The sequence below is a fragment of the Psittacula echo genome (genome assembly GCF_963264785.1).
Source record: "Psittacula echo genome assembly, chromosome: 10".
Lineage (NCBI taxonomy): Eukaryota > Metazoa > Chordata > Aves > Psittaciformes > Psittacidae > Psittacula > Psittacula echo.
In genome coordinates, this window is record NC_137741.1 from 2,826,276 (window position 1) to 2,852,899 (window position 26,624).

At 58.9% G+C, this 26,624-nt stretch overlaps 1 protein-coding gene across 1 annotated transcript; it reads right to left on the reverse strand.

The window, feature by feature from the left end:
- On the reverse strand, window positions 1–25,715 carry CSPG4 (chondroitin sulfate proteoglycan 4; the record flags this gene model as incomplete). The annotated part of the gene is made up of 10 exons (XM_080626636.1): window positions 1–1,907; window positions 2,267–2,450; window positions 3,215–3,369; window positions 3,520–3,654; window positions 3,846–4,044; window positions 7,454–7,630; window positions 7,975–8,454; window positions 8,733–12,314; window positions 13,350–13,513; window positions 25,622–25,715. The coding sequence occupies 10 exons, from the start codon at window positions 25,713–25,715 to the stop codon at window positions 1–3; spliced, it is 7,077 nt and encodes a 2,358-aa protein (XP_080482762.1).
- Window positions 25,716–26,624: the final 909 nt, after the last annotated feature.

The window sequence follows — 26,624 nt, forward strand, 5'->3', positions numbered from 1 at the left end:
TCACACCCAGTACTGGTTGTTTTTCAAGGGGGGGTTGGAAGTCCGGCAGTACTGGAGGAGCTCGGGGTCTGGGGGTGCCCCCGTGGCCGGGGGTGGGGGACCAGTGCCCTTGCCCTCCAGGGCATTTACAGTCGTTAAGGGGATGCCTTGGTTGGGATCCGTCCTCCGGAAGGTCTCCTGGTCCGGCACGGCCCCGTTCTTGGCCTTGGAGGATGGGGTGCCCTGGACATGGTGCTTCCCTGTCTTGTTGCGCTTGTGCAGGTAGAAGAGCAGGGGCAGGATGAGGGCCAGCAGGAGTAAGATGAGGCAGATGGGGATGATGATGCTGAACATGTTGGCCTCGATGAAGCTGAGGAAGGTGCCCCCCTCCACGGGGCTGGGGCTGGTGGTGGCACCAGTGCCCAGCCAGGCAGTGGGGGGCATGCCCAGCTCGCTGGCATTGGGACTGCTCCGTGCTGTGCCCTGGGGCTGGGACATGGGGGGTGAGGGTGCCATGGGGGCAGTCAGCAGGGTGACACCGTAGGCTTTCGAGGCATTGTAGGGCTCAGTGCTGTACCCCAGGGATGCTAATGCGGGTGGCACACCGGCAGCCACCAGCTCAAACACAAAGCTGTCACTCTGCAGGGGCTGGTCGGTCTCCCCAGCATCCAGCAGCTCCAGCCCCACCAGCCCTTGCTCCAGCTCGCTCTGGCTGAAGGTCTCAATGGGGGTGCTGGGTTGTCCTGGGTCCCTGGAGACCCTCACCAGGCGACCGGCATGGGGTGCCCTGCGGACCTTGAACACTGGGATGCTCTTGGTGCGGTTGGCCAGCTCGCTGGCATCCAGGACACTGGTGTCCAGCAGGGCTGTGGTGCCCCTGGGCCACAGGCTGCCTGGCTGAGCCTTCACCAGGGCACGGACGGTCACATTCACCACCCCGGTCCTGTTTGCTGCCCGGGACATGGCAAGGAACTGGAAGGCATCCTCGGGAGAGCTGAGGTCGATGAAGGTGAACGTCACCTCCCCGCGGTCCAGCTGCTTCTGTGAGAAGCCCCGTGATAGCTTTTGGTTGACCTGCACTTGGCCAAACCTTGGCTCCCTGGTGATCCTGTACAAGGCATTGCCTTCCCCCAGCCCTGTGGTGCCCAGGAGGTGATGGTGGGACACGGGGGCCCTGTTCAGGTCCTGGGGCACCTCCAGCAGCATGGGGCTGGGAGCGGTGCTCCCCGCAGGCAGCACCTCGATGTCCAGTGAGGTCAGGGTGGGCGGGTGGTGGCCATCGGAGAGGCTCAGGGCCAAGGAGCCCGGGGCATGGCTCCCGCTGGCCACAAACACCACGTGGCCTGCGTTGACATCCGCTTGGGTGAAGCGGTCGATGGGCTCCTGTGGGTTGTGTGTGTTGGCCACGTGGCCAGCAGGAGGTCTCTGGAGGATGCTGTACACCATCTCCTCTGGGGACCCCAGTGCCTCCGCCACATCCAGGTACTCCTGGGACAGCGTCACCACGGAGCCTGGGGGCACCCTCAGCACTTCTTGCTGCTTCACCACTTGCAGTGGCTTGATGCTGCTGGTGGTCACTGTTATATTGAAAGCTTCGGAGATGACCACCCCTTCCTGTGGAGGACGGAGGGACTGCTGCGCCCGGGGCCGGAGCCAAGCCTTGAACCTGAAATGGTCTTCAGAGATGCTGTCCCCACCATGGGCATACGCCAGGCGCCCTGCAGCCAGGTCTGACTGCAGGAAGAATGGCTGAGACCGCTCCAGGGGCACACCGGCCACCAAGAGCTGCCCATGAGCCGGTAGCCCCGTCACCAGGAAGACCACATCGTGTGCAGCTCCCTCCGGGACCAGGACTTGGCTCAGGAGGTTGGAGGCATCCAAGACTGCGGTGCCAATCTCAGCCCGCTGAGCCCTTGGGAGCTGGAGACCTGGGGAGAAAAGGGAAACCCCAAAGGTCTGTGAGGCCTGGGAAGAGCCAGGATCTGCTGCAGGGGAGAGCAGAGCTAGAGGAGAGCAAGTTAGAGGAGGGAAAGGAGGATTGCAAAGAAACGGAGAGGCATGAGAATCACTGGGAGTTAGTTCGGAGAGATGATGCAGGAAGGAGTTGTGCAGAGAGCCACTTAAAGGATGGATGCAGATTTAGATGTTGGATGACTCAAAGCTCATGCTTGTTTGGCCATGGGAAACGGCATAGCAGCGTCTACGTACAAACAAGCTCTCCTGAAGTTTGCACAATCCCAGCTTCAGGAGAGCCCGTTTGTCTCTAACTTCTCCTTTCCTTCTTTACCTTCATTTCTCCATAGCTGGGTTGAGCGCTGGGGACACTTTGCCTCGAAGGAGATCAGCACGAGGAGGATGAAGGAATCGGAGATGGTCGTGGGAGCCACCACACGGAAGCGGATGGCATCCTGAGCCAGCCAGAAGGGCTTCTCTGGCATCTCGTGCTGGTAGAAGATCAACCTGCTGTCCACCTAGAAACAAAGAAAACCTCCAGGAGCTCTGCTGAAGGGTAAAATACAGATCCATGTGGAAAACAGTGCATTTGTTTCATCGCTGGTGTGATGGGCACCGTGGCACTGAGGGTTGGGGAGGTGGTGATGCTGTGCCAGAGCCAATGTGTGCACCCTGGGCTCTTAGCTCAGCTCCAGGAAGGAGCACCCAAGCACTGGTTAAGTAAGAAATGGGGATCATCACCAGCAGTGGTATGGACACCATCCAGAAGTCACTGTGCCTCCCTGCCAGGATGCTTCTGCCCAGCAGCGGGGGAAACTGAGGCTCAGCAGAAAGGCCAGGCAAGGGCAGCACCATGGTGGGCAAACCTGCGTGCTTCTGAGTGATGGTTTAGAAATGAGCCCTTTGCCATGCCCTCCAAAGCCTGTCCCTGTGCGACAAAGCCCAGAGCAGGGATGAAAGCATCGCACTCTGCTCTCACCTGTGGCAGCAGCCAGCACGGCTGGTCTGCAGGAGGGAGGGAGCTAAGGAAAGGGGATTATAACTCCCTGAGCCTCTCCCAGCACTAAATCCGAGGCTGGTGGCCGTGGTAAAGCCGGTGCTGGGGCGGCAGCTCTTAATCCCTCTTAGCAGCCCTTGGCAGAGCTGGGAAAGCCACGATGTGGCTGCAGCCCGGCTCTGCCTCCTCCGGGGATGAGGTGCCCTTGGTGGCAATGGGCCGGGCTGGGAGCCATGGGGTGATGCAGGGCTGTGCCTCAGGATGCTGGGGACAGGAAAAGCTCACCTGGGCTTGGGTGAAGTTCCTGATTTCCTCCCCCTGGGCAGTGCTGAGCCTGCCCAGGCGCGGGGCTTGCTCGATGCTGTAGTACAGAGCGGTGGAGCTGGCGGGGCTGTTGCTCACTGCCTGCAGGTTCTGGCTGGTGATGGGCTGCAGGGCACCTGGAAAACATGTCCAGGATGGACTTCAACCCATGGCCTCGCCACTTGCCTGCAGCAGAGGCTGCAGGCACCTCCTCACAGTGCTCAGGCAGGGGCTGGGGCAAGGGTCTGCCATCCAGCTGGGAGGATGGGGAACACTCCTGTACCCACCTGGGCACACGGTAAGGCTCTGCTTCTTGGCCAGGCTGATGAGGGGCTCTCTCTGGGCCCTGATGAGGAAGAAGTGCCCAGGAGACAGGTTCTCGCCATCCCACAGGTCGAAGGCGAAGCCCCCATCCAGTTGCCCTGCAGAAAGCATTCATTGGGCATTTATTGGGGCAGAGAAGGCTGCAGCCTCTCATTAACCTGGCATGGCTTGGATCAGGGTGCTGAGTGATGGGGTTAGCATCCACCTTGGTGGCACAGCTCCCCCCCAGTGCTGTCACCACCTCCCTCAGGCTGATGCAGGGGGCCAGGGCACCTCAGCCCTGTCCTACCTTGGTGCATGAAGAGGATGAGGCCGTTGTTAATCTGGGCCTGGGTGAAGCGTCGGACCTCAGCACCAGGTGCCGACCTCAGCACCACCTTCCCATTGGCTGGGGGCTGGATGGAGTAGATCACCTCCTCCGGCGGGGAGTCCTCATCCTCGGCGCTCAGGACATAGGGGCTGATGGCAGCCGTGGCACCTTCCCGCAGCTGGGGGATAGGGAGAGGCTGTAATCCCCTGTGATGCTCCCAGCACCTCTCCCCTCCTCCCCAGCCAGCTCCAGACTCCATCCCAACTCAGAGCGCTTCACTGGCTGCCTGAGCACATCCTGGCCCACAGGGATGCCTTGTCTGTGTGCTGGGAGATGCCTCCATCCTCTGGCTTCTCTCACCCTGCACTGCTGCCAAGTTTGCCACCACGGTCCATGCATCTGCACGGTGTGTGCAGGAGGGCACGGGGGAGGGCTCACCCCTGCCCTCAGTTTTCCCAAGCACTGGGAATGGAATAAGGCACGGTCCTGTGCCTTTGCCACATTGCTCCCTATTACTCTGCAGGGAAAGGGCTTTTAGTGGGGTCACTGAGCCCTGAACTTGCTCCCTGGGTACGTGATGACCACAGCCCTATCTCTCCCAGGCTGGATGCTTCTCCCAGCTCATGCTCCCAGCAAAGCACCCATCCCGCTGTGCTCTCCCAAGGCTGCAGCGAGGCCACCAGCCGCCCCAGCAAACCCTGCAGGAATGACAAGTATGCAGCTGAGCTCAGGGCCGCTGTGAAGCTTCCCAGGGCTGCTTCTCCCTGGCCCTGGGGATGCCACCACCCCAAAGCCTCAGCATTTCCCACCTCCAGCTGGAGGCAGTTTTCCCTGCTCCTAACCCTTTGCTGTACCTCAGCATACCCCAGAGCTGCTTTTCACTCTCAGGATGCCCAGAAAACGTGGGCTGCATGGACTGAGCCTTCCTGCAGCTGATGCAGGGCGGAGGGGCAGGATATGCTGCATCCCGCAGCATTGCGCGCCTGGCCCGCATCCCGCAGGCCCACAGGACAACACCCCGGCACTGGCTCTGCTGCTCAGCTGGCTGTGATGAGCTCTTCTCTGTGGCTTTCAGCTGGCCTAACCCAAAGCATTGCTTGAGTGGGTGTGGGTGCCGGCAGTGAAATGAAATCTCTTGGAAGTCCCCGTGGGATGGCGGGAGGCAGGCTGGAAAACACAGCTTTGGAGGGATGGGGTGGGGGAAGCACTGCTGGACACACGCAGCAATGGGAGCTGCTGCTGTGCTGTGTGTGCACCCAAGTTTCAGGCTGCTCCTTCTCCACAGCCAGGTCACTTCAGTGCCCATTGGAATTGCTACCACAGCCGGGGCTCAGTGCCAAGGAAAACTCCCTGTGGTCAAAGCCTGGAGAGGCGATTGTAGGCGAGGGGACTGGCAGCACCGGGCATCACTGCTCACTGGGACACGGTGGCTCAGAGCCCGCGCCACCGGGGCTGAGCCACCTCGCCATGCTCCCCATCCTCTGAAATATTAAAGCCTCCTGCCTGGTTCCTGCTCCCATTATGTTTGCTCAGCCTCTGTGTCGCCTCTGTTCTCCAGGAGACTCAGTGGAGCAGCGCCCGGAGCGTGCCCGTGTGCGCTGGTGCAGCACTGGAAGCCTCTCTCTTGGTGGCATCCTGCCACCCTTTCTCCTGCTGCAACCCAAGAAGCTGCTTGAGGTCCTTTCCAAAGGGCTCTGCTTTGGGGTTTGAACCCTGCCCGTTGTCTCCTCATCCCCGCATGGACTCTGCATCCCAGCGCTGGCCGGTGCAGGCAGCAGAGGGAAGCTTTGTGCAATCCTCCTCCTGGACCCAGCCTGACCTTTAAACGCTGAAGTCATCTCTCGCCACAGCACAAACAGCAGGGCCGGGCCTCTCCTGAGCCTTGGGTTGCCTTAGCGTTGCTCCTGCTGGGAGCAGGCAGCTTTTCCCAGCTCCAGAGCCCCTCCTGCGGGCAGCCGAGGTTACCCCTCCCAGTGCAGCGGGGGATCCCGATGGAAAACACATGGAATAAACTCAGGGTTTATTCTGGGAGCTTTTTCTTTCTCTTCACCCTTTTTTTAGCATGGTGGCTGGGAGAGAAGGACGTGCTTCCCTGACTGCCTTGCAATCACTGGGCTAATAATGGGCTGGCTAAAAATAAGGCAGGGAAGGAGCCTCCTCCTTCTCCTCCTCTCACACAGGGCCAGCTCTGTGTCTAATGGATGGCACGGGAGCCAGAGCTGCTCTGCCGGCTCCCTCCACCCTGCCAGAGCCAGGGAGCCAGCAGAAAGGGGCTTTGTAGCCTCTGGAGCAGGGATGGGGCTGCCATGGCTTCAGTAGCTAAGGGGTTAACCAGGCTCTATGGGAGTGCAGGATTTGTGCACAGCTGGGGAAGATCCTGGAGCACTCATTGCATTATAAAAGGGATTTGCTGGGAAGGGGCTGAGCTTCCTGGGCTGGGGAGTGTAACTGAGGCAGGCCTAGAGCAGGGGTTGGCTGTGGATGGGGTACCCCAAACTCTGCTGGCAGCCCTGAGTCCCTCTCCCTGCCTGTCCCCCTCCCTTGGAGCATCTCTACAACTACCTGAAAGGAGGTTGTAGTGAGGTGGGGCTGGGCTCTGCTCCCAAGGAACAAAGGATGGGACAAGAGGAACCGGCCTCAAGCGGCACCAGGGCAGGTTTAGATGGAGCTGAGGAACAATTCCTGCCCCAAAGGGTGCTCAGGCATTGGAACAGGCTGCCCAGGGCAGGGCTGCAGGCACCGTCCCCGCAAGTGTTCACACAGCTTGGAGACGAGGCCTCAGTGCCATGGGTTAGTGGTGGCCTTGGCAGTGCTGGGGAATGGTTGGACTTGACGAGCTTAAAGGTCTTTTCCAACCTAAACAATTCCATGTTTCTATGATCTTCTCCAGAGTCCAGGCTCCCAGACACCTTCCCAAAGTCACTGCAAGGATCTGGCCATGATGATTGTGATGGAAGGAGCTGTTTTCTCTCCAGCCAGCTTGGGAAAACTTGGGCTGGGTGAGGATAGCCTAGGGGGGTGGCACTCCTGTTTGCTACTAATTTCTTTGCTGCAATTAGTGGCCCTTAATGGGGCAGGAGACGTCTGAAGCAGAAGAGGGGACTCCACGAGCCTGTGAGACGTATTTGCTTCTGACTTCACCGCGATGGGCATCAGAAGGGGTGTGAAAGGTGCCTACACAATGGAGCATTCCCGCTCTGGGCTAATGGAGCGGGCCCTGGGGCTGGCTGCTCCGAGAGGCGGCGAGGGGCCGCTGCCTGCCGCCGTGGCACGTAGCTGTGGGGCCGCAAGGCTGCTGCGAGGCGATGCTCCCATCTTGCGGCCGGCTGCAGCATCGACGGGGCGGAAGGAGCGAGCCGGTCTCCGCCTCCTGCAGCGCCTCGCCCCGCCGGGAAACCGTTCTCCTATCCCGCAGCCCATCGCCTGCCTCTCATCCGCGTCCGGGTTCTGCTGTGCCCCATTTGCCAGAGGTGCGTGACCAGGCTTGGAATGGGGGTCCCCATGAGGGACTGACCCCACCACTACCCCCCGCTGTCCTGGCGCTAAGCCCCTAGGAGTGGCTGCCTCCTATCCCCGTGGTATCTTACCTGCAGGCCGGCGTTGACCCTGAGCCGGGGCCCCTTGGAGCCGCGGGGCAGGATGGTGATGAAGATGGTCCTGGGCTGGCTCTGCCGGACCACCTCGGAGGCGTTCGCCAGCAGGGTGAAGCTGTCGGTCCTGGCGCCGGGGCTGTGCTGCAGGTACTGGATCTGCTGCCGCTCCACCTGCGGGGCAGGGGCTGGGTGACCTTCGGGAAGGGGACCTGAGCACCCAGCCTGGGAGGAGGGAGCAAGATGCGCACCTACCAGTCGCTCCGGGGCATCCTAGTGTGAGTGCTCTGCCTGCATCCCCACCCTGTATCCCCAGGGACATTTAAACACACCATAGGGTGTGTTTACATACATGCCCCCCACCACAAACCCCTCCATCCCAAGGGCAAATATCTTGGATGGGAAGAGGAGCCTTTCAAAGCCTCTCAGAGTTGCTGAGGGCTGGAGCCCACCCTGGGATGTTCCCAACCTCCCTGGGAAAGCAGCATGGTAGGCAAGGGGCACCCTTGATGCTCTACCTCTCTCCAGGTGAAGCTGTGCAGCCCAGCATCCATGGACTGCTCCCTGTTCAGGAGGATGCCGAACCGGGGCGGCTCGAGCACCATGAACTCCACACCCAGAGCCGTGTAGTAGGGGTTGGGGATGTTGAGGATGCCTGTGGACAGGGTGGCAGAGCCACCTCCTGGCACCGTGATGTTGCGGACATCCAATGGGACGGTGATGGGGAGCACAGCCAGGCTCACCACCACCCCCTCCAGAGGATCCGCACTGCTGGCTGTGATGTCCACCACAAACTGGTCACGCTCTTCCTGGGGCTTGGAGTGAAGGTAGAGGACTCTGCCGCTGTTGATGTCCTCCTGGGTGAAGGACTGGATGGGGTCCAGGCTGGGCTGCTCGTTTGAGTCTTGGCCGTGCTGAAGCATTGCCAGGAAGCCAGAAGCTGGGGGGCTTCTCACCAGGTAGACTATGTCCTGGGGAGGGATCTCTTCATGGGTCACCTGGGAGTGTGGGGGAGATACATTGTGAGTGTGGGGCTGGTGCCTGCAAGCCTGGACTGCCCCACAGCCCCACTGCTGTGCAGTACCCTAAGGCTTTGCTGTGGGATAAGCCGTGAGAGTCACTTTCTTGCTCATGCCATGCCAGAACCCCCCATCTACCCCATGGCAAAGCCTGACAAGTCCTTTGCTCTGGGCAGGTGGGAGTAAAGTGGAGTCCCATGGGTGGCTCTCCTGGTTTGGTGAATGCTTGGGGAATGACTAGAGAGGGGGATACTCACCAGTAAGTGTTCCTCCTTGATCCCTGCTCCTTCCCCCTGGAAGGCATGGATCTCCTTGTGGTTGACTATGTGCAAGGGGCTGGGATGGGTGTTCAAGAACACGCTGATGGCCAGCGTGTCTTCCACTGCCACCTCATTCACTTCTACGGTGAACTGGAGCTCATCCCGTGTGTTCCTGCTCCCATTGTGGCGGTAGGAGATCTCTCCTGCTAGCAGGTCCCTCTGGGAGAAGGCCGTGACCGGCTGCTCCCCTCTCAGCACGGTCCCCCACCTCGGGGGGGTTGTTATCAGGAACCGTATCTCTTCATCTGACCTGATGTCCATGTTGGTCTCCAGGCTGAGGACAGAGGAATCGATGCTCCCGCGGCTGCCTTGGTGGATGACCAGACCGGTGTTGTTGACTATTCTGAGGTAGGGCTCTGACGCCTGTACTTCCAGGAGGGCTGTGGTTTGATGGAGACCATCTGAGACCTGCAGCTGGATCCAGCCCCGGTCAGCCCCTGAATGGACAAAGAGGATCTTCTTCTTCCTCAAGTCATCCTGTGTGAACCGATAGACCTGGTGGCTTCTGTCATCAACGGACACAATGCTGCCAAAGAGAATGTCCTTCCTCGCCAGCACCAGCTGTGTGTCGGAGAAGCCGGAGTCCTTGTCGGTGAAGGCGATGTCGTCTGTTGTCAGTAGGTGCTGCCCGTTGCGCACCACATTGAACACCTTATTCACCACCTGAACCGGAGTGTGGTCATTGACGGGTTGGATGGAGACCCTGAAAACACCTCTCACCTCCTCTGCCTCGGGCTCAGCGCTGCCCTCGCCCTGCCTGGTCGCTACGAAGGGGATGTCGTCCTCCAGCGTCTCGGAGTCATCGTGTTGGTACAGCAGCCGGCGCTGGAGGATGTCATCGTTGGTGAACTCCGTGATCTCCTCTCTGGAGGCCCAGCCATGGGACGCAGCCCAGGCCAGCCTCCCGTGCGCCGGCCCCTCAATCACTTCATAGAGGTAGTCCATGCTATTCATGCTCTGTACAAACAAGTGGTCCTTGGAGATAACCGCTTGCCCGCCTTCTGGCACAGTCAGGAGGACGTTGGTCAGGGTTGGTGCATCGGGGTCCCCGCCAATGCTGATGGTGTAGGTGTAGACAGGAGAGTGTTGCTCGCCCGCTCGCACGCGGAACTGGAAGGTGTCCTCGGCTTGCTGAGAGTTCCTGATGGTCACGCTGTAGCTCAGGTGGCTTCTCTGCAGGTCCTCTTGGGTAAATCCAAAGCCTTCGGTGAGCCTGTTGCCGAGCAGCTCCAGGTTTCCCTTCTTGGGAGCCTGGATTATTACGTAGTGGAAGGGGACTGAGGTGGAGTTTGGATCTTCCAACATTGCCTCCAGCTCCTTAGTGGTGATGTTTCTGTGCCATTTGTTCTTCATCTGGAGGGGGACCATGGTCTTCATCTTAATAGTGGCTCTTTTAATCCTTATGAGAAAGGTGTTGTTTTCCAACACCTTCTGCCCCACCTGGACTTTGAATCTCAGCTTTTCCATGCTATCTTCCAGCCGGTGCTCCGGGTCTGTGCTGAAATACTGGATGCGCCCTTGCTCCATGTCTTGCTGGTAGAAGGACTCAACTTTTTTCCATTCCCCTCCCATGCTCCCTTGCTTCTGGACCTCCCCATACTTTAGAGGCTCTGTGAGGGTGTAGAGGATGGCCACCCGTTGTTGCACTGCGTTTGTCTCCACTGACAGGTTGGCTGTGGTAATGCGTGCAGCTCCTCCTTGGGAGATGGAGAGACCGGTGTTGTTGTGCAGGTGGATGTCGGGGTCGATGGCAAGGATGCTCAGGGTAGCAATGGGGCTCGGGACTGTGCCATCACTCACCTGCAAGGTGAGCTGTGAGTTTGTCCCGCTCTGGTGCACGTAGACTACGTTGCCTGCTTCCAGGTCCCTGCAGGAGAACTCTTCGATGGGCACTCCAGGATGAAAGTCGTATTCCACATAACCCTCCTCCATCTGCTGGCCACCATGCAGCTGGAATTCCAGGTCATCACAGGATGTGTCATCATCTAGGACCTGGAGGATGTCCGTGGTCAGGTGCTTCCGCGTGTGTTTCAGCATTGTCATGTGGTTCCCATGGGGGAAGATCACCTGTGGGGCATCATTGATGGGGTTGATCATCATGGGCAGCAGGTACATCTGCCCCTGCCGCAAGCACTCTGGGACCCCTTGCTGGGCTGTCACAGTCACCTCCAGCATCAGCTGGTCCATGGGCCCCTCGGAGCCATCGTGAATGTATCTGACCTTCCGATTCACAATGTCCAACAAGGTGAACTTCCTCCTGCTCCTGGACCCAGGAATGTCAAGCTCCAGCTGGCCGTGCCTCGGGTCGTTGGTGATGCTAAAGAGGATCTGGGACTGGCGGATGTTCGCAAGGCTCAAGTCCACTGTTGGCTGGGCATGTTTCCACTCCAGATAGGCCGTGCCCCCCTCGGAGACAATGAGCGGGCTGACATGCAGCAGCCTGCTGATGTTGGCAAAGGCAGGTGGGAAGCTGTTGTCCGGCCGGCACGGCTCCACCACCAGCCCTGGAGCTCCCGACCAGACATCTGGAGGTGGGGAGGTGGGTGCCTCATCCTGCTCGTACACCTCATCGTATTCCCAGTAGTGGTCCTGTTTTCCACAGCCTAATGTGATGTCCCTTGTGATCACGGCATCTTGCAGACTCCTCCGTTGCAGGTTTATCCGCAGGTCCTCCAAGCAGCCAACGAAGGAGCTGTTGGTCATGGTCCACACCGAGATGAAAGCAAGATGATGCTCTCTCAGCCTTTGCAGAGCTTTTTCATTCATACCACCAATGAAGAGGTTTCCCTGAAGATCCAGGTAGTTGTTGATACCCCTGTTGGAGGTGGATGAGGCATAGTAATCTATCAGTATCTCAAACTTGTGGATGTCTGTGTGGACTTTGACGTAGTGCTGCTGCTCATCACTGATGAAGACGTTGTTGTGCAGGACGATGATGCCATTCCCCTTCTCCACAAATCCCCTCAGGCGCCCGTTGGAGATCTCCAGGTAGAAGAAGTCATTCTCCAGCCCTGCGTGGTAGATGAGGGGTGCCTGGGTGATACTGGTTGTTATCACAAACTCAATGGTTGCTTCCTCCCTCGCTTCCCACGTGGGAAACGCGACGTAGGAGTGTGGCCCCAGGAACCCAAAGGGCTCCTCGGGCTCTGCGGAGAACTGTGTGCTGCAGCCTTCCTGGACCCGGTGGAAGACCTTGGAGCTGCCATCCGAGGACAGAGGGGAGAGCACATCCAGGCCGTTGAATGTCACCAAGTGGAGGCAACCTCGGAAGGGTGCGCTGGCCTCGGCGAGGTACGGCAGGTCAAGGCTGCCTGTCCCCCCGGCGTAGAGGCCGTGCTGGATGTCCAGCTCCCGTGCGGGCCCTGCCATGTCCACGGAGCTGTTGAAGAGGCCGTCGATGGTCAGCGTCATCCTGCCGTCCTCCACCAGCAGCTCCACGTCGTGCACTGCCAGGTTATTGAGCTGCAGCTCCGCTGGGGACTGCAGCGTCACCTCCTCTGAGCCCAGCCGCAGCCTGGCCTGCAGGGAAGGACACAGAGTGCTCAGCGCAAGCAAGGAGACACCTCTCTACCTACCACAAATCCCTGCCGGAGCACGGACCCCTGCCTGGGCACTCACAAGTGGTTTGGTCCCTCTGTCTGCTGCTCTGTGCCCTGCTCTCCTCCACCTCTAGGCATACTGCCCCTCATCCTCCCTGTGTTCATGTCCTCTCTGTCCCATTCTCTGAATTTCCTTCCTTTTCACTCATTCCCAAGTCTTGTGGTTATTTCCCGGTGTTCCTCTATCTCCCGGTCCCACAGATGGGCTTCTCCTCTCCCCACATCTGCCAGATGCTGGCTCCTTCCCTGCTCCATCCTGCCTGCTAGCTTCCCTCCCTGCAACCTGGGCTGCTGCTTCCCCTGGGAATGGGCAGGGAAATAGCAGGCTTTGTTTCCCACTGGCAGCAGCCTGGAGCCTGCTGAAGCAGAGGGTTAGCTGGTGGCCTCTGAGACACATGGTCTGCATTAGGGAGCCCTCCGGCCAGCTGCTCGTTTGCTGTCCTGCTTTGGTTTAGATGTGGTTGGTGGCCCAGCTCGTGCTGCACAGAGGCAGGATGTGCATCTTGGATGCTCCCTGCTCTTTTCCTTCATGGTGAATGCCAGCATCATAACCACAAGAGTGAATTTTGTTCTTCTGCCCTCATCCCTTCCCATGTCCTAGCTCCATTTGGCTTGTGGTAGCACAGGGGAGACCTCTCTCATCTCATCCTTTCTTTTCACTAACCCCTTGCACCCCCGGGGTGCTTTGCACCATGTCTGACCATGGGGTGCTGGTGTCTGGGTGTCTCCATGATGCTCCCCAGCACCACTCTATGTAGTGGTGAAGAGCTTCCCCAGCTGGACCCTGTGTCTCTGATAATCCCAAGCCTGTGTCCACTCTCCTCTTGAGCTCAGCATCCCCTGGCAGGGGTCTTGGCAGCCCGCGCTTGCATCTGGCCCCATGGGCTCCTGCTTCCAGGTGCTGCCCCTTCATCCTGGATGGAGCCCCACAGACCCCAGCCCGGTGGGTGCGGACCTGCAGGGTGCCGTCCCGCAGCTGGAGCAGGAGGTGGTCGGGCTGCCCGGCGGCCAGGAAGAGCAGCCCGTTCTGCTGGCTGGTGTAGAGCTGCAGGCGCAGCCGCACCGTGCGCGATGCATCCGCCAGCGGCATCTCCACGAAGCCATCCCCGAAGAAAGAGGCTGGGGAGAGAAGGGAGAGCGGGTGAGGCAGGGAAAGGCAACCCGTGCCAGCCCTGCTGTGTGCGTGCCGAGCCCGGAGCCAAGCACACCCATCAGTGCCGAGCCTGGAGCCTCCCAAGCACACCCATCAGTCCTTTCCTGTTTCCCCTGTGACAGGGTGCTATGACTGCAGCCTGGACAGACCCTCAGGGAGCCTGTTTCCTGCTTTTCCTAAAGGAAGAGTTTTCCAGGGGCTAGGTGCTGAGGCATGGGTCCCTGCCCATGGAGCTTTATAGAGAAACCTTTCTCCTTGTCATGTGGCTGAGTTCCCAAGTGTTAGGAGGCAAACTGTTACCCTAAGGAGTCTTTCCCACTTCTGTCACAGCCATCAGCAACCTGCTCTAGTGGAAAGTGTCCCTGCCCATCAGGGGGTTGGAACTGGATGAGCTTTAAGGTCCCTTCCAACCAGTCTGGGATTTGATGACTATTATTTATTGTATCATCCAGACACTGCTGATGTTCACCCTGAAGGTGGCTGCTCCATCAGTGCTGGAGAACTAAATATGTGTGCCTGTGATCCATATGTGGATGTGAGCCTGTACAGAAGCCTCTGCTCAGACAGGGCGCCCAAATATGCCGCTGGAACCTATTCAACACCCAGTATACATCACCCTTGGAGGGACTCAGCGCAATGGCATGTGGTCGTGAAATGAAAGACTGTGTCACAGGGCACATGCGGGAGAGGGCAGAATTAAAAGCACAGGGAGTGGCAAGGCTTAATTTTAGAGTGCTTTATAACGTTGGGCTGGCTCATGCATGCATGTGCATAGCACACATGTTAAATGCACGTGTCTGCCTTAGCTCCAGAGCAGCCCATGGCAAAGTTAACTCTGCGCTTGCAGGGCGAAGCATAAACAAGAGCTGTAAGTTGTAAACGTCTGGGGAGGATATGTCGAGGAGAGGGGAGAACACGCACACTTTCAGACTGTGTGGAGTCGCAGGCTGTAGAGCCTGCTGTGCTCCAGGTTATGTGTGCGGAGCCTTCCTGCTGTACTTCACTTGGCATCAAACCCACCCTGCTGCAGACCCACAGCTGGGTTTGAGGCCCCACATCCAGCTTTCTGTGGTGCCAGTCTGGCAGGGGCAGAGTTGAAGTGCTCTCCTTTGGCTCAGTGCGTTTTCTTGTGCCATGCCCTGTGCAGGGGATGCTCTCCTGAGCCCTTCAGGAGCAGAGGCACCACACGAGGTGATTTCCTGCTGCTGGCTGTAGAGAAGACACCTCTGCTTTCTCCTGAGGTTTATGAGAATAACACGGGTGTCGCGAGCCCATCACCCCACCCGCTGCGGGCAGGGAAGAAATGGCAGCATGGAACTATGGAAATATCTTGTTTTAATACCAAGCCCTTTGCTCAAGCCTGCTCATTTCCTGCCGCTGGCACGGGGCACTTTGCCTTCCTTGTCTTCAGCCCAGTGACTCAGAGGAGCTTTGCTGTTCTTCACAGGGCTCTGGCCCTTCCTGACCTGCTCCCTCCTCCCAGGGGTCCCTGCAAGGCCACCCAGCCCCAGCACACCTCGCTCGGTGGCCAAAGGTGATGGGTGCTGCTCTCACAACCACCTTGTCCCAGCACTCAGTGAGCTGGGCACATCACAGCAGGGACTCTTCCCCTCCTCTTTCCTGGCCCAGACCCAGGCAGGCGTGCTCATGCCCCAGTGAGGCGTGCACACATGCATGCAATGTACTGTGCTCCCCGGCGATGCTGCATGTACGTTATGTGCTGGCTCCTGTCGAGGTTCCCCCGTGCGTGCTCTGTGCTCTGGCTCCCACTGGGTTTCGGTTTTGTGGCTTCCCCTAATCCAAACCACGTGCTGTTCGCATGGGCACCAAGCGGCTGCTCTCATGGCGAGGCCTGGACCCACCACCAGTGTCGCTGCCAGTCCAGCGATGCTGGGGCTTGTGTTGGGGCTCACTTTTGGGGCTGGAGGAGCGTTCCAGTGTGACAAGGGGCAGCAGCTCCGCAGCCAGCACATTGTGTCCCGCCTCCGTTCTCCAGGAGCTGCCAGAGATGTTTTTCCACTCTTTTTCCCATCAAATACTACCAACAAAGAGCTGCTGAACATGGGGATGCCCAGGGGAGCGGTGCTGTTTGCTGGGAAGGAGGAGGGGACCTTGCCTGGGGTTCCTCTCCAGCAGCAGTGGTGTGAATTACTGCTGTTTGTCTTCCCAAATTCCTGCTTTGCTGCTCTCCTCCTCTGCTCAGCAGCCTGGCCAGGATGAGGATGAGAACACCACTTGACCTGTGGCATTTCTCTTTCACAAGGGACTCGCAGCTTTTCACCTCCTTCTCCCCTCTTCTTTGCCCTCCACATTGCAAAAGATGCAGAAAATGTGGTTTGCTGGATTTTTGGGTTTTTTTCTTTCCCAAATGAGGGGTTTTCCTTCACCCTGAAGGAGCCTCCTTGGCACAGGGTGCATCATCCCACAGCTCCGATTTGGACGCGGACAAAGAACATAGGGAACCCCCCCAGGCATGCAGCCCTATGCGTGTGCTGGCGGCAGCCAAGCGTCCCAGCATCACCCCATGCGGATGCACTCCTGCGACCCAAAAGCACCTTTCCCAGGGGATCGCTCCATAGCTATGTTGTGCCTCAAGCTGAGCCTCATCCCTGGATGGAGATGCTCAAGCTCCCCTTCTATGGGAGCAGCGCTCTCCGTGTCCTGGCCATGGGTTGGGGTGGGCACCCTGGCTGTCCCGCTCACCTTGGCTAAAAATAATTGCCATTCCCAGCGCGCAGTGTCCCGCAGGAAATCGCTGTCCCTGCCTTGCCAGGCCCATGGAAAGGCGTTGACGAGACGAGAGGGGCCTCCGTCACAGTTTCCGAGCAGCCGGCCAGGAGCCAGCAGATTATAGGCTGCATGGTCATTCGGGTTTGGGGGGGGGGGGTTGCATTGAAAACACCCAGGAGAAGAGCCAAAAGCAGGGAGCGAGGGGCTGGGAGCAGGGCCCTGGGTGTGCTCTGCCCCTCCCGGGGCCAGGGAACAAGCGAGGGCTGTGTGCGAGGCCCCGGCGTCCTGCCCAGCCGCCGGCCACGCGCCACGACTGGGTTGCTGGGCCATTGCCCCCTGCTCCTCCAGTTGGAAGCACGGCGGGATCGGCCTCTCTGACTGCTGGTGTTTGGTTTTCAGGAAGGTTTTTGGCAGCTCCAGAGTGCACAGGCTCCGGCAGCTCTGGGTGCAGAACCGATGATGAGCAGCACTGCGGAGGGGATGGGATCCCTGCCTGTCCCGGGTTCTGGGGCTCAATGGGGCTGCTCTGGGCTCTGCTCCATGTTGTTAACATCTTGATACACAAACTACACAAACTTCTCCCCCGCACGTAGGAGGACGGAGGAGCCAAGTCTCATCCCAGGGAAGGGAGAGCTCTCACAAAGCTCAGCACAAGGCTTTGCAGAGAGAGCTGGTGCTGGACATGTTGGGGTTTAGGAGCAGGGAGATGTCTCCTGGGTGTGTAGGGTGAATGTGAGCTGGTGGAGGGATGCCTTCCCTACCCACAGGCTCCTACCACAGCCTGGGGTATCCCCATCCCTGCCTGTGGGATGCATTTTGGGGTGTGCATGAGGATCTGTATCAATGTGGGGGGTACAGAGGAGTCCTCAAGGTGCTGCAGGGACTCCTCAGAAGGATGCTGAGGCAGAGGAGGAAGGAGCTGAGCAATCCCAGCCTGGGGAGGGGCCGGGCACTCAACAAGGCTCCATTGAGGCTGCGGTGCGGGGCAGGTGGGGGCCAGCACTGGTGTGTGTTTGCAGGGAGGGGACTGGAATCCATTACAAGCAGCTCTTTAATCACCCGTGCGGGTGCCAGGAGAGCCCCGTGCGAGCACACGGGCCCCCCCTGAAAGCCTCCCTGTGTCTGCAGCCGCGTCCCGCCCCGGCCACACCGCTGCTCCGACGGTGGAAAAACAGCCCGGCAATGAAGGCTCCTTGTTGCACGAACAGCCCCGGGCTTGTGCGGGCGCTCGACAGCCCAGCCCGACGGCTGCCCCCCTTCCTTCCTTCCCGTGCCATCAAGCAGCCCCTGTGTCGGTGGTGCTGCTGAGCCCCCCTCGCATGAGGTGCAGCTGGGGCACCCAGCCTGGTGTGCTCCTCCTCCACAGCAGCACCGGGAGGTGGTTTTGAGGCTCTCTGAGTTGTTTGGGGGTGGTTTTCTCCTGGCTGAATGGCTTTATAAGGTGGTGTCACCCACTTGCCGTGCAAACACCAGGGGGGCTTGGGGGCACCCACCCATCCCTGGGGATGCTGCTTGGCAACGTGATCCCCTCCCGGTCGCCAGCAGTGTCTGTATGAGCTCTGCCAGCACAGTCAGGATGGGTAGGACCAGTCCTCCTGCCTCCACCATGGGTGTCCCCAGCCTTCAGCCTCCCTAAATCCCAGCCTGGCTCCCGACAGGACCCACGTTCTGCCATGCTTTGGCTGCATCCCTAGAGGTGGCAGGGCTGGGCTGTGCCCCCATCCCGGCACAGGGTGGAGGAAGGGATCTTACTGAGAAAGGTTTCTTTATGTTACACATTCCCTTCGTTTTACGGTGTGGTTTTATTTATGGCCAGGGAAGGAAACGAGCAGCTTGCAGGGCAGGCTAAGGCAAACACAGCCTTTGGGGTTTGGCGGGGGCCTTGCTTGGAGGAGGGGGTGCCGGGGGGACAGCTGAGGGGCTGCTGCTGCCTTCAGGGCTGCCCAGAGACCTGCCTGGGTCTCTGCAGCATAATGGAGACTGGTCACGCATGAGCCGCTTTTGGGCTGCAGCGATGGCATCCAAGCCCAAGGGGACCTTGGGGACATGCCATGGCCCCCCATGCTAGCAGGACCCTTCTCCACAGGCAGCATAGGGCTGGTTCCTCCAGGGTGGGCTCAGGCATTTGGGATGGGGCAGAGCCCCAGGGGAAAACAGGGATAATGGAGGAGAGCAGGGAAAAGCCTCTCCCTGCTCTCCTGCTTGTGGGGTTCAGCCCCAGATTTACAGGTGGGTGTCATCAGCACAGCTCCACCCCTGCTGCGGTTGCTCCTACGTGGAGGAGGCTTTTTCACTCCATCCCTGCTTCCAGGCTTCATCCCGCACGACTGCAGACAGCGACTGCAGCTCCCACATCCGGAGTCAAGGCTGTGCGTGCTGCTGGAACCCCGGCAATGGGAACCAGAGCTCCGGCTCTCGCCTCCCACCCTCCACCTGGCCCTTCCTCACAGCAGGGCTCCCCAGGGCCGGGGCTGATGCTTTCCAGGAGTGCCGGCCAGCAGAGATTGCTGGAAAGCAGCTCCCGGGATGCCGCCAGCAAACCTAGAGCCCATCACCCTGCACCGGGCTGCTTGACGTGGCCATCGCCCTTGGTTTGGGTGCAGGAACAGAGCCCCTGGACCAGGCTGCTCTGCTTTGCCCCATCCCATCCCACTGGTTCCTGCCTTCTGAAGCAGCTCCTCCACCCCTGCCTCTGGCTGCACTGCGCTGCTTTGAAACCCTCCGTCTGTGTTTATGAATCCAGTTCCTCTGCCTGTTCCCCTGCCAGATGCTCTCCCACTCGCCTTCCCCTGCCTCACAGCTTTGGAGAAGAAAAGGGCCTTTTTGCAGCCCACGGACTTGAGGGTCAGGGGAAAACATAGACCCTGCGCTGCCTGGGAGGGATTCTGCTGTATTATCCCATGTCTTTGCAGCCCCATGTGTCTGCCGGCTCCTGCCTGCCTTCCCCATCCTTACAAAGCAGCCTGAAGGAGCTGCTAGAGCTGGAGGCCATAAAGCGGGGTCCAGGAGGCTTGGCTGGAGCTCCAGAGCTCCAGCTCTTGCTTATCCAGCGTGGTTTTACAATGATTCAAGCAGCCCATAAGCTGATGGTATTTCCTGCTCTCTCCTGCTCAGCCAGATGCAGAGCCATGGAGAGGAGTGCAAGGAGCTGATCCCTGGCACTGCTGCGGCCCCGGACACGCATCGGCTGCACCCCAAGCCTGGCGTAAGCAGGAGCAGGGATGGAGAGCTCTTAATGCCATGTGGCTGAATGGCTCCAGAGGGACTTAAGGAATAAGCCTGAGCTGGAAGCAGTGATTGGAGTTTTTGCCCTGGGAAGCGAAGCGCGGGGAGAAAGTGGGAGGATTTGGGGAAGCAGGCGGCTCAATGGGGCTTTTGTGCCGTCCCCTGCAGTGTGAGTCAGGCTTCCGCTGCCAGAGGTTGGCCTGGAAATATCGCATCAGCCCCAGAGGACGTGGTTTCCAAACCACCCCAGTCGGGCTTGCTTCTATTTTTTCCTCTTTTCTTTCTTTCTTTCTCTTTCTCCCAAGCCGTCTCCCTCTCTACTCACTGGCTGGCGGGTTTTCCAGCTCCACCCTGCACATCCCAGCTCCCACAGCTTTTCCTACTCCGGCTCCATGCTTGGGAAGGGCTCACAGGGCCTGAGGGGGACAATCCTGGCCAGCCCAGCGCTGCAGGAGCAGGGGGACCTTGGGGGAAGCACTGAGCACCCAGGGTACACATCCCGCTTGGAGATTGCTGAATCCCATCACAAACTGGTGCCCGTTCCCGAGCCCATCTCCAGCCCCAGTGCAGGGAAGGAGCCTCCCTGGGAGCTGGCGAGGGGACCGGCAGAGCTTGGCCAGGGGATGCACAGAGTATCCCTGGAATGGCTGGATGTTACCGGAGAGATCCTTGCCTGCTGTCAACAAACAGCACCGTTGGAGAGGGGCCCATCTCCAGCTGCCCAGGCTCGGATGTTTCCCAACCTTGCTTGTGTCAAACGGCTCTTGGAATGCAGAGATGGGGGGTGGTTATTGGCCAAAGTCAAGGAAAAGGGGGGAAGGATGGAGCAGTGCATGGAGGGGGATGCTGCAGGAGCTACCTGCTGGATTTAATCCCTGCATCCAGCTCTGGACTCAGGGGTAGGGAAGGAGCTTTCACTGGGGTGATCTGGCTGTGGCTGTAGCTGGCAGGGCAGTGCCCACAGCACCATACACAGGTACAATGGCCATGGCCAGGATGGGCTTTTAGTGATGCTAGGTGCTGTGAGGGGCAGAGAAATGCATCTCCATGGCAGGGAAAGGTGTTTGTAGTGTGGAGCGGGAGAGAAGGGCTAGTTTTTGCTCATCTGGGGGTGACATGCTGAATTGCCTGCTTGGCAGTTCTAACCGCAAAGAAAATGAGTATTTCCCCCCTGCTTTCTAGAGCTAAAAAATGCCTTCTCCTCTTCTCTCCTCTTCTCTTCTCTCCTCTTCTCCTTCTCCTCTTCTCTTTCTTCTCTCCTCTCCTCCCCGCTCTGCTCCGCATCCCTTTGGCGGTCCCCTCCCATCCCACCTCCCCACTCTCGCGGTCCCCCTGGCTTTTCCATGGATGGGAAGCCAGCGCCGGGTGCTGTTTACAGAGCAAACAAACTCCTGCTCTATTCCTGGCGCGGGGGCAGCTCCAGCCGGCCGCGGGGGGCTGTGGGGGTGTGGAAGCGGGTGTTCACATCCCCTCCCAGGGCTGCGGGGCACGGCATGGGCCTGTTCTCAGCCACATCCACCTCGGGCCAACGCTCCCCTCTCTCCTCCCCAGCTCCCAGAGGAAATGACCCCGGTGAGCCCAGAGATTGCTGTGGGATGAAGCCCGACTGAAGCCCAGCCAGAGGCTGGGAAAGGCAATGGGAAATTCCTGGTGAACCCCCCCACGCATTCTGCCTGTGCACTGCGGAGCACTGGGGTCTTGGGTGACACGGTCTAGTGTGAGGTGTCCCTGCCCATGGCCGGGGGTTGGAACTGGATGATCTTAAGCTCCTTTCCAACCCAGACCATTCTATGATTCTATGATTCCATGATAGCAGATGGGGAGCATCAATTAAGCTGCCTGGGTATGGCACTGCAAGCAGTGGGGGGCTCTGGCCCCCAACCCCCTTCCCTTTCCCGCCTTTCATCTGCCTGCCCACAAGAGAGAGGAAAAACAACCAGCAGAAAGCCAAGATTTGGGCAAAAGAAGCAGCAGGGATTCACGGGGCCGTCCCAAGCTGACTCACAGCTCACGAAGGCTCCTTGACCAGTCAGTGAGTCACGGTGATGGTGACTTTTATCTCTCTTTGGTTTGAAGGCACATGATGGAACCTCCAAACCGTGCTTGCCCCATGACTTTCTCCACTCCCATCAAGTTCTGGCAGCACCCTTTGCTTCCCCGAGATGCTTTCTGTCTGCTACTGGCTGGCTGTCCGGCTGTCAGGCAGCCAAGAGCAGCCGTTGGGCACAGGGCAGCTCCCAGAGGTATTGCACGGGGCCATGCACAACTGGCACACCCTGGGAAGGAGGGATGGAAAATGGGAATTTATCACCCTCTGGGATCCAGGGCACGGGGCATAAACATCCGTCACCCCACCTCGCTGCTGGTTGGCAGGGCGATGCTCGGAGGCCCTATTTGGTCTGTCCTGAGGATGAGTGACAGCTAACGGGCAACAACCAGGCGGCAAACCTGCATCCTCCCATCCCAGGGATGGGAAGAGCTGCAACAGTCCCCTCCTCTGCTTTGCAGAATCCAAAGCTGCCCCAATGTGGGCCTGCTTTGCAAAGCCGCCCTTGGCTTTCCATCAGGGCAAAGTGGGTTCTCTGATTGTGCCCCATTAACAAGAAGCCTTGGGTCCATTTGCAGGCTTCACAAGCAAAATGAGCATGATGCAGGCAAGACCTTTCCCACTGCAACAGCTCAGCTCATCACATGTTTTTCTTGAGCTCAGTTTTGCTGTTACATTGACCCTAGGAAAGCTCTGCAGGGCATCCCGTCCACATGCAATGTGGCAATGCGCAAACAAGTGCAGGGCACTAGGGAGATGGCTCCGGGAAGGACTGGTTTGGGAATGAGGGGTCTCTGATGGACACCCTCCTTACTCTGGGACTCCAGGAGGCTTGAAGGTACGTGGCTGGTTGCAAAGCAGGCTGTGCAGTGTCATAGAATCAACCAGGCTGGAAAAGCCCTTTAAGCTCATCCAGTCCAACCGTTCCCCAGCACTGCCAAGGCCACCACTAACCCATGGCACTGAGGCCTCGTCTCCACAGTGTGTGAACACTTGCAGGGACGGTGACTGCAGCCCTGCCCTGGGCAGCCTGTTCCAATGCCTGAGCACCCTTTGGGGCAGGAATTGTTCCTCAGCTCCAGTCTAAAAGTACCTGCCAGGGCACAGGCAAGCCACGAGCAGTGAACAGAGAGGAGCTGAAGCGTTTCTAGGACTGCCCCAGCTGAAGGCTGGGGTGATGCTAACGCTTGTCTCCCAAAAAGGACACAAGCCAGAGCCCGGCACCTGGAAAGGGCTGAGGGAGCAGCCCCTGGGAGCCAGGCTGGGCTGTTCGCCTGTTGCGAACAGTCTGTGCTTTGAGCTTTATTTAGGCACACAGACAGGATTTGGCTGCTGCCTCCCAGACCCTGTTACTGTCCAGCCTTCAACCTGACTTTAGTTCCTCAGCCTTAACCCTGTCCTGCGATCCTGGAGGAATGTGTGTATTATGTATTTGCCCACAGCTCTCTGTTGCTAAATATAAGAGTGAGACGAGAATATTTCTTGACAATTCCCACGATACCAGTTTGCGTTCTCCCCCTTTTTTAGCCTTTTTTCCTGTTCTTTCCCATCAGCTGGAAGCTTTTCCAGCTGCTTGAAGCTGTGACCTCAAAACATGCGGCACATCCACAGAAAAGAAACTTCGGTGAAATCGGTTCGATTTCCAAAAGTGGAGGACAGGAAAAGAGCTGATAACCCTGGAGGAGGCAGCAGGGGTCCTGGCTGGGTACCCTGGGGTACACACTGCTCCCAGGGCAGACATGGACAAGCTGGGGTCACACTCACCTCCCTGGGACCCCCATCACCACTGCTGAGGTGTTCAACCAACACTTGGGGGTGGCTTTTTGGCATCCTCTTGTTGGATGCTCAGGGTGGATGCAGCTCATAGGGACCCCACACATCCAATTCCTTCTTCCCCCCGCATCCCTCCTCATTCCAAACCCCCAGGGAGAGGGGTTTTGGGGAAGGGGGAGCTCAGCCTGTGAGTGACTTCAGTGGGAACCGGAGGAGAAGCAAGCTGCCTAAGAGCAGTTTCCTAAAGCTTCACACTCGGGTGTCAAGAGGGCAAGTTTTATGAGTGCTGTTCTCTTTTTGATACGATCTCCTACTTGTTGATGTGCACGATGACTCTTCCCATGTGGGGCTGAAAATTTTCCATTTCCAAGCCCCTGAACCTGGGCTTGGAAGCAACACAAGCACATTCACATGGGAACGCCCATGAGACCATGGGCACTGGTGGTCTCAGCAGGGATGCTCCCATGGGGAAGGAGCCTGCAGGAAGCTGGTACCCAGACCCAGGGTCACAGCTGGCACATCTGCTTCCGCTGGGTGCAGAAATAGTCCCCAGCATCAGAAAATGAGCTCGAGCCCCCTTTCCTATGATATTTCCCTTTCATTGATTCCTGGAGCTGTGCCCAGGGGGTTTGGCTGGTACCAGTGAAAGCCAGGTGCTGGTTTTAGGGGGGGGGGTTGCTGCAGCCCATTCACCATGGAAGAGCTTGGGAATGCCAGGAGCCCTGGGGGACATCCCGGACACCCGAGCGGGCAATGGCTCTGTGTGGTGAAATCCCTGCCTGGGATGGAAAGGTCAGGAATGAAGGAGACCACTCTGTTCACTAACAATAGGGGTGTTTTTTCCACACAGCTTGCCAGGCATCAGCGTTTTAGTATGTGGAATAGAAAAGAAGGAACAAGGCCGGAGGGAAGGAACATGTCCCGGAGGCCACCTGCTTGCTGTGGAGGGAGCAGGGACAACAAGGGACCTGCAGGGACCTTACATGTGCTGAGAGCCACAAGGCTATGGGGTTGTCCTCCTCCTCCTCACACTGACACAGACTTGGATGCAGAAGATGGTTGGGGAGCAAAAGTGCAGGGGTGGTCAGTAATTCCTTTGGAAACTGCTTTCCAAAACTGCTGTTTGGAACCCTTGGAGAGGTTTGGGAAGAGAAACCGCTCGGTGAGATGTGATAGTGGTTTTGGGGTGACTTAGGGGAAAAAGTGCTTTTTCAATTCCCATCACTGCTGAAGCTGTGGATGCTGCTAACACAGTGTCAATGGTTGGTTAGATACAGAGTGCAGCTTTGAGGGTCAGGTGAAGGCACAGACCTGTCCTAAGCAGGATGGGACCCATGTCCAGAGCCACCTGAAACTCAGACCACCGCAGGTATGAGCATCCCCTAGCAGCAGAGGGAGCAGGAGGCAGAAGGTGTGCAGAAGAGGTGCAGGGTGGGATGCAGGATGGGTGTTGGGATGCTGAGGCAGGGCACATTGCTGTGCCAAGGGCTGTGTGGGCAAACCTTGCCACTTCTTGGGCTAACTGGATATAAACTGGATATAAGCGCCCGCTCTGCTCCCTGCCCTGCAGTAACCCTCTGCCCAGCTCTGTCCTAGCACAGCAGCCAGCATCCCCTGTCCTACAGCACCAGGCTCCTTCTCCTGGGGGTGACCCTCACCCCCTGGTGCCCCATCATGTGAGGGGTGATCCCGCACCCCTCGGGGCTCCCTGGCCCCGTGCATGCAGCCGCCCCGTGCACAGCTCAGACGGACGGAGCGCAGCTGACGCACGCCCTGGAGAATGCTGCCCGGCTCCGTGGTTCCCACCAGCACCCTGGATGAGAGGGGCTGCCCTGCACAGAGCTACTGTGGCAAGGCCAAACATGGGCAGGGAGGGCTGGCTCTCCGTGCTGGGGCTGCAGGACATGCCCATGCTCCGTGCTCATGGAGCAAGGAAAGTGCCTTTTGCCCTTGGGCTGCTCACGGCGCAGACCGTGCGGCTCCTGCGTGTGTGCAGGGAGCGAGCCCCATCCCACCCAGCACCACGTTCGTGTGTGCCCCTGGGCACAGCATCAAGTACCCAGCACCCTGATCGCCACAGTGCGTGAGCAGCCCAGATCCCTCCCTCGGCTTTCCACGCAGGACAGCCTGGCCCAAACACCCCAAAACGGGCAGCTCCCTCTCCCTGCTCCTGCCAGCTTGGCGACAGCTCGGGGAGAGGACAGCCTGCGCATACACCGCTGGGTCCCCATCCCTCCCGAAGCCAAGCTTTATCCCCTAGGTTTCTCCCTGCTCCATCCCTCGGTGGGACGGGGCTTACCTCCGGCCGCGGGTCCCGCGGTGACAGCCGGGGGCTGGCAGGCCAGCAGCAGCAGCAGCAGCGGCATCGTGGCAGTGCCACCTCGGGCACCCATGGTGGCCCCCAGGGCTGGAGCAGCGGCTCGGGCTCCGGGCACGGCACAGAGCCGTGCTTCCACCAGCGCTTCCAGGCGAGGGCTGCAGCTACTACAATATTTAATGAAGGGGAGTTGAGGGAGGGCCCTGTAACTTCTGCCGCCACTCAGGAAGGAGGAATTCGCTCAGATGACAGAGTCAATCTCTTCGCTCTTAAAGGAGCCCCTGCCCACCCGCTGCTCAAAGCACCCTTGTTTCCGTTGGGGCGAGGCGAGGAAGGAGCGGCCGCTGTCACCGAGAGGGGAAGGAGCGTGATTTGGGGTGCGATGGGTGGCTCCGGGGGCTTCCGTGGCTGTCCCCGACGCCAGGCACAACCAGCTCTTGGGGTCCATGGAGTCCCGAAGCCGTGTTACCCATCCCTGGCTATATCCCGTTCCCTGCCGCCTGCCGAAGCAGCTCTCACCAGGACTAAAGGCAATCTTAAAGTCCTCGGGGCTCATAGTAGTCCAACCATGCACTGAGAAAACGGCTTCCCAGCTTCTCCCCGCCGTGCAAAGCCGATGCCGCACGTGTTAAGGACAAGGACACAACCCCTCAGATACGCACCATCCCATCCAGCCAGGATCCCCGCTCCTCATCCCACAGAGCCCCAGCAGCTTTCAGGGCCCTCCTTGCTCACAGTGTAGCTCGCATCCCATCTGTCCATCCCCCCTAAAGCTGCTCCCAGCCTCCTGCTTGGATCTGGAGCAGCACCCCCCTCCTTCTTCATGGATGTCTGTATTTCAGGTCCTTTCCCCCCCGAGCCGTGTTTCACTGATGGATTACATACGGCTTGATTCCTGCTGGTTTACTTCTAACCTCTTTAGGGCCCTCAGTGTGACTTTGCTGTCTTTGGCAGCGTTTACAACACCTTCCAGCTTACAGTCATC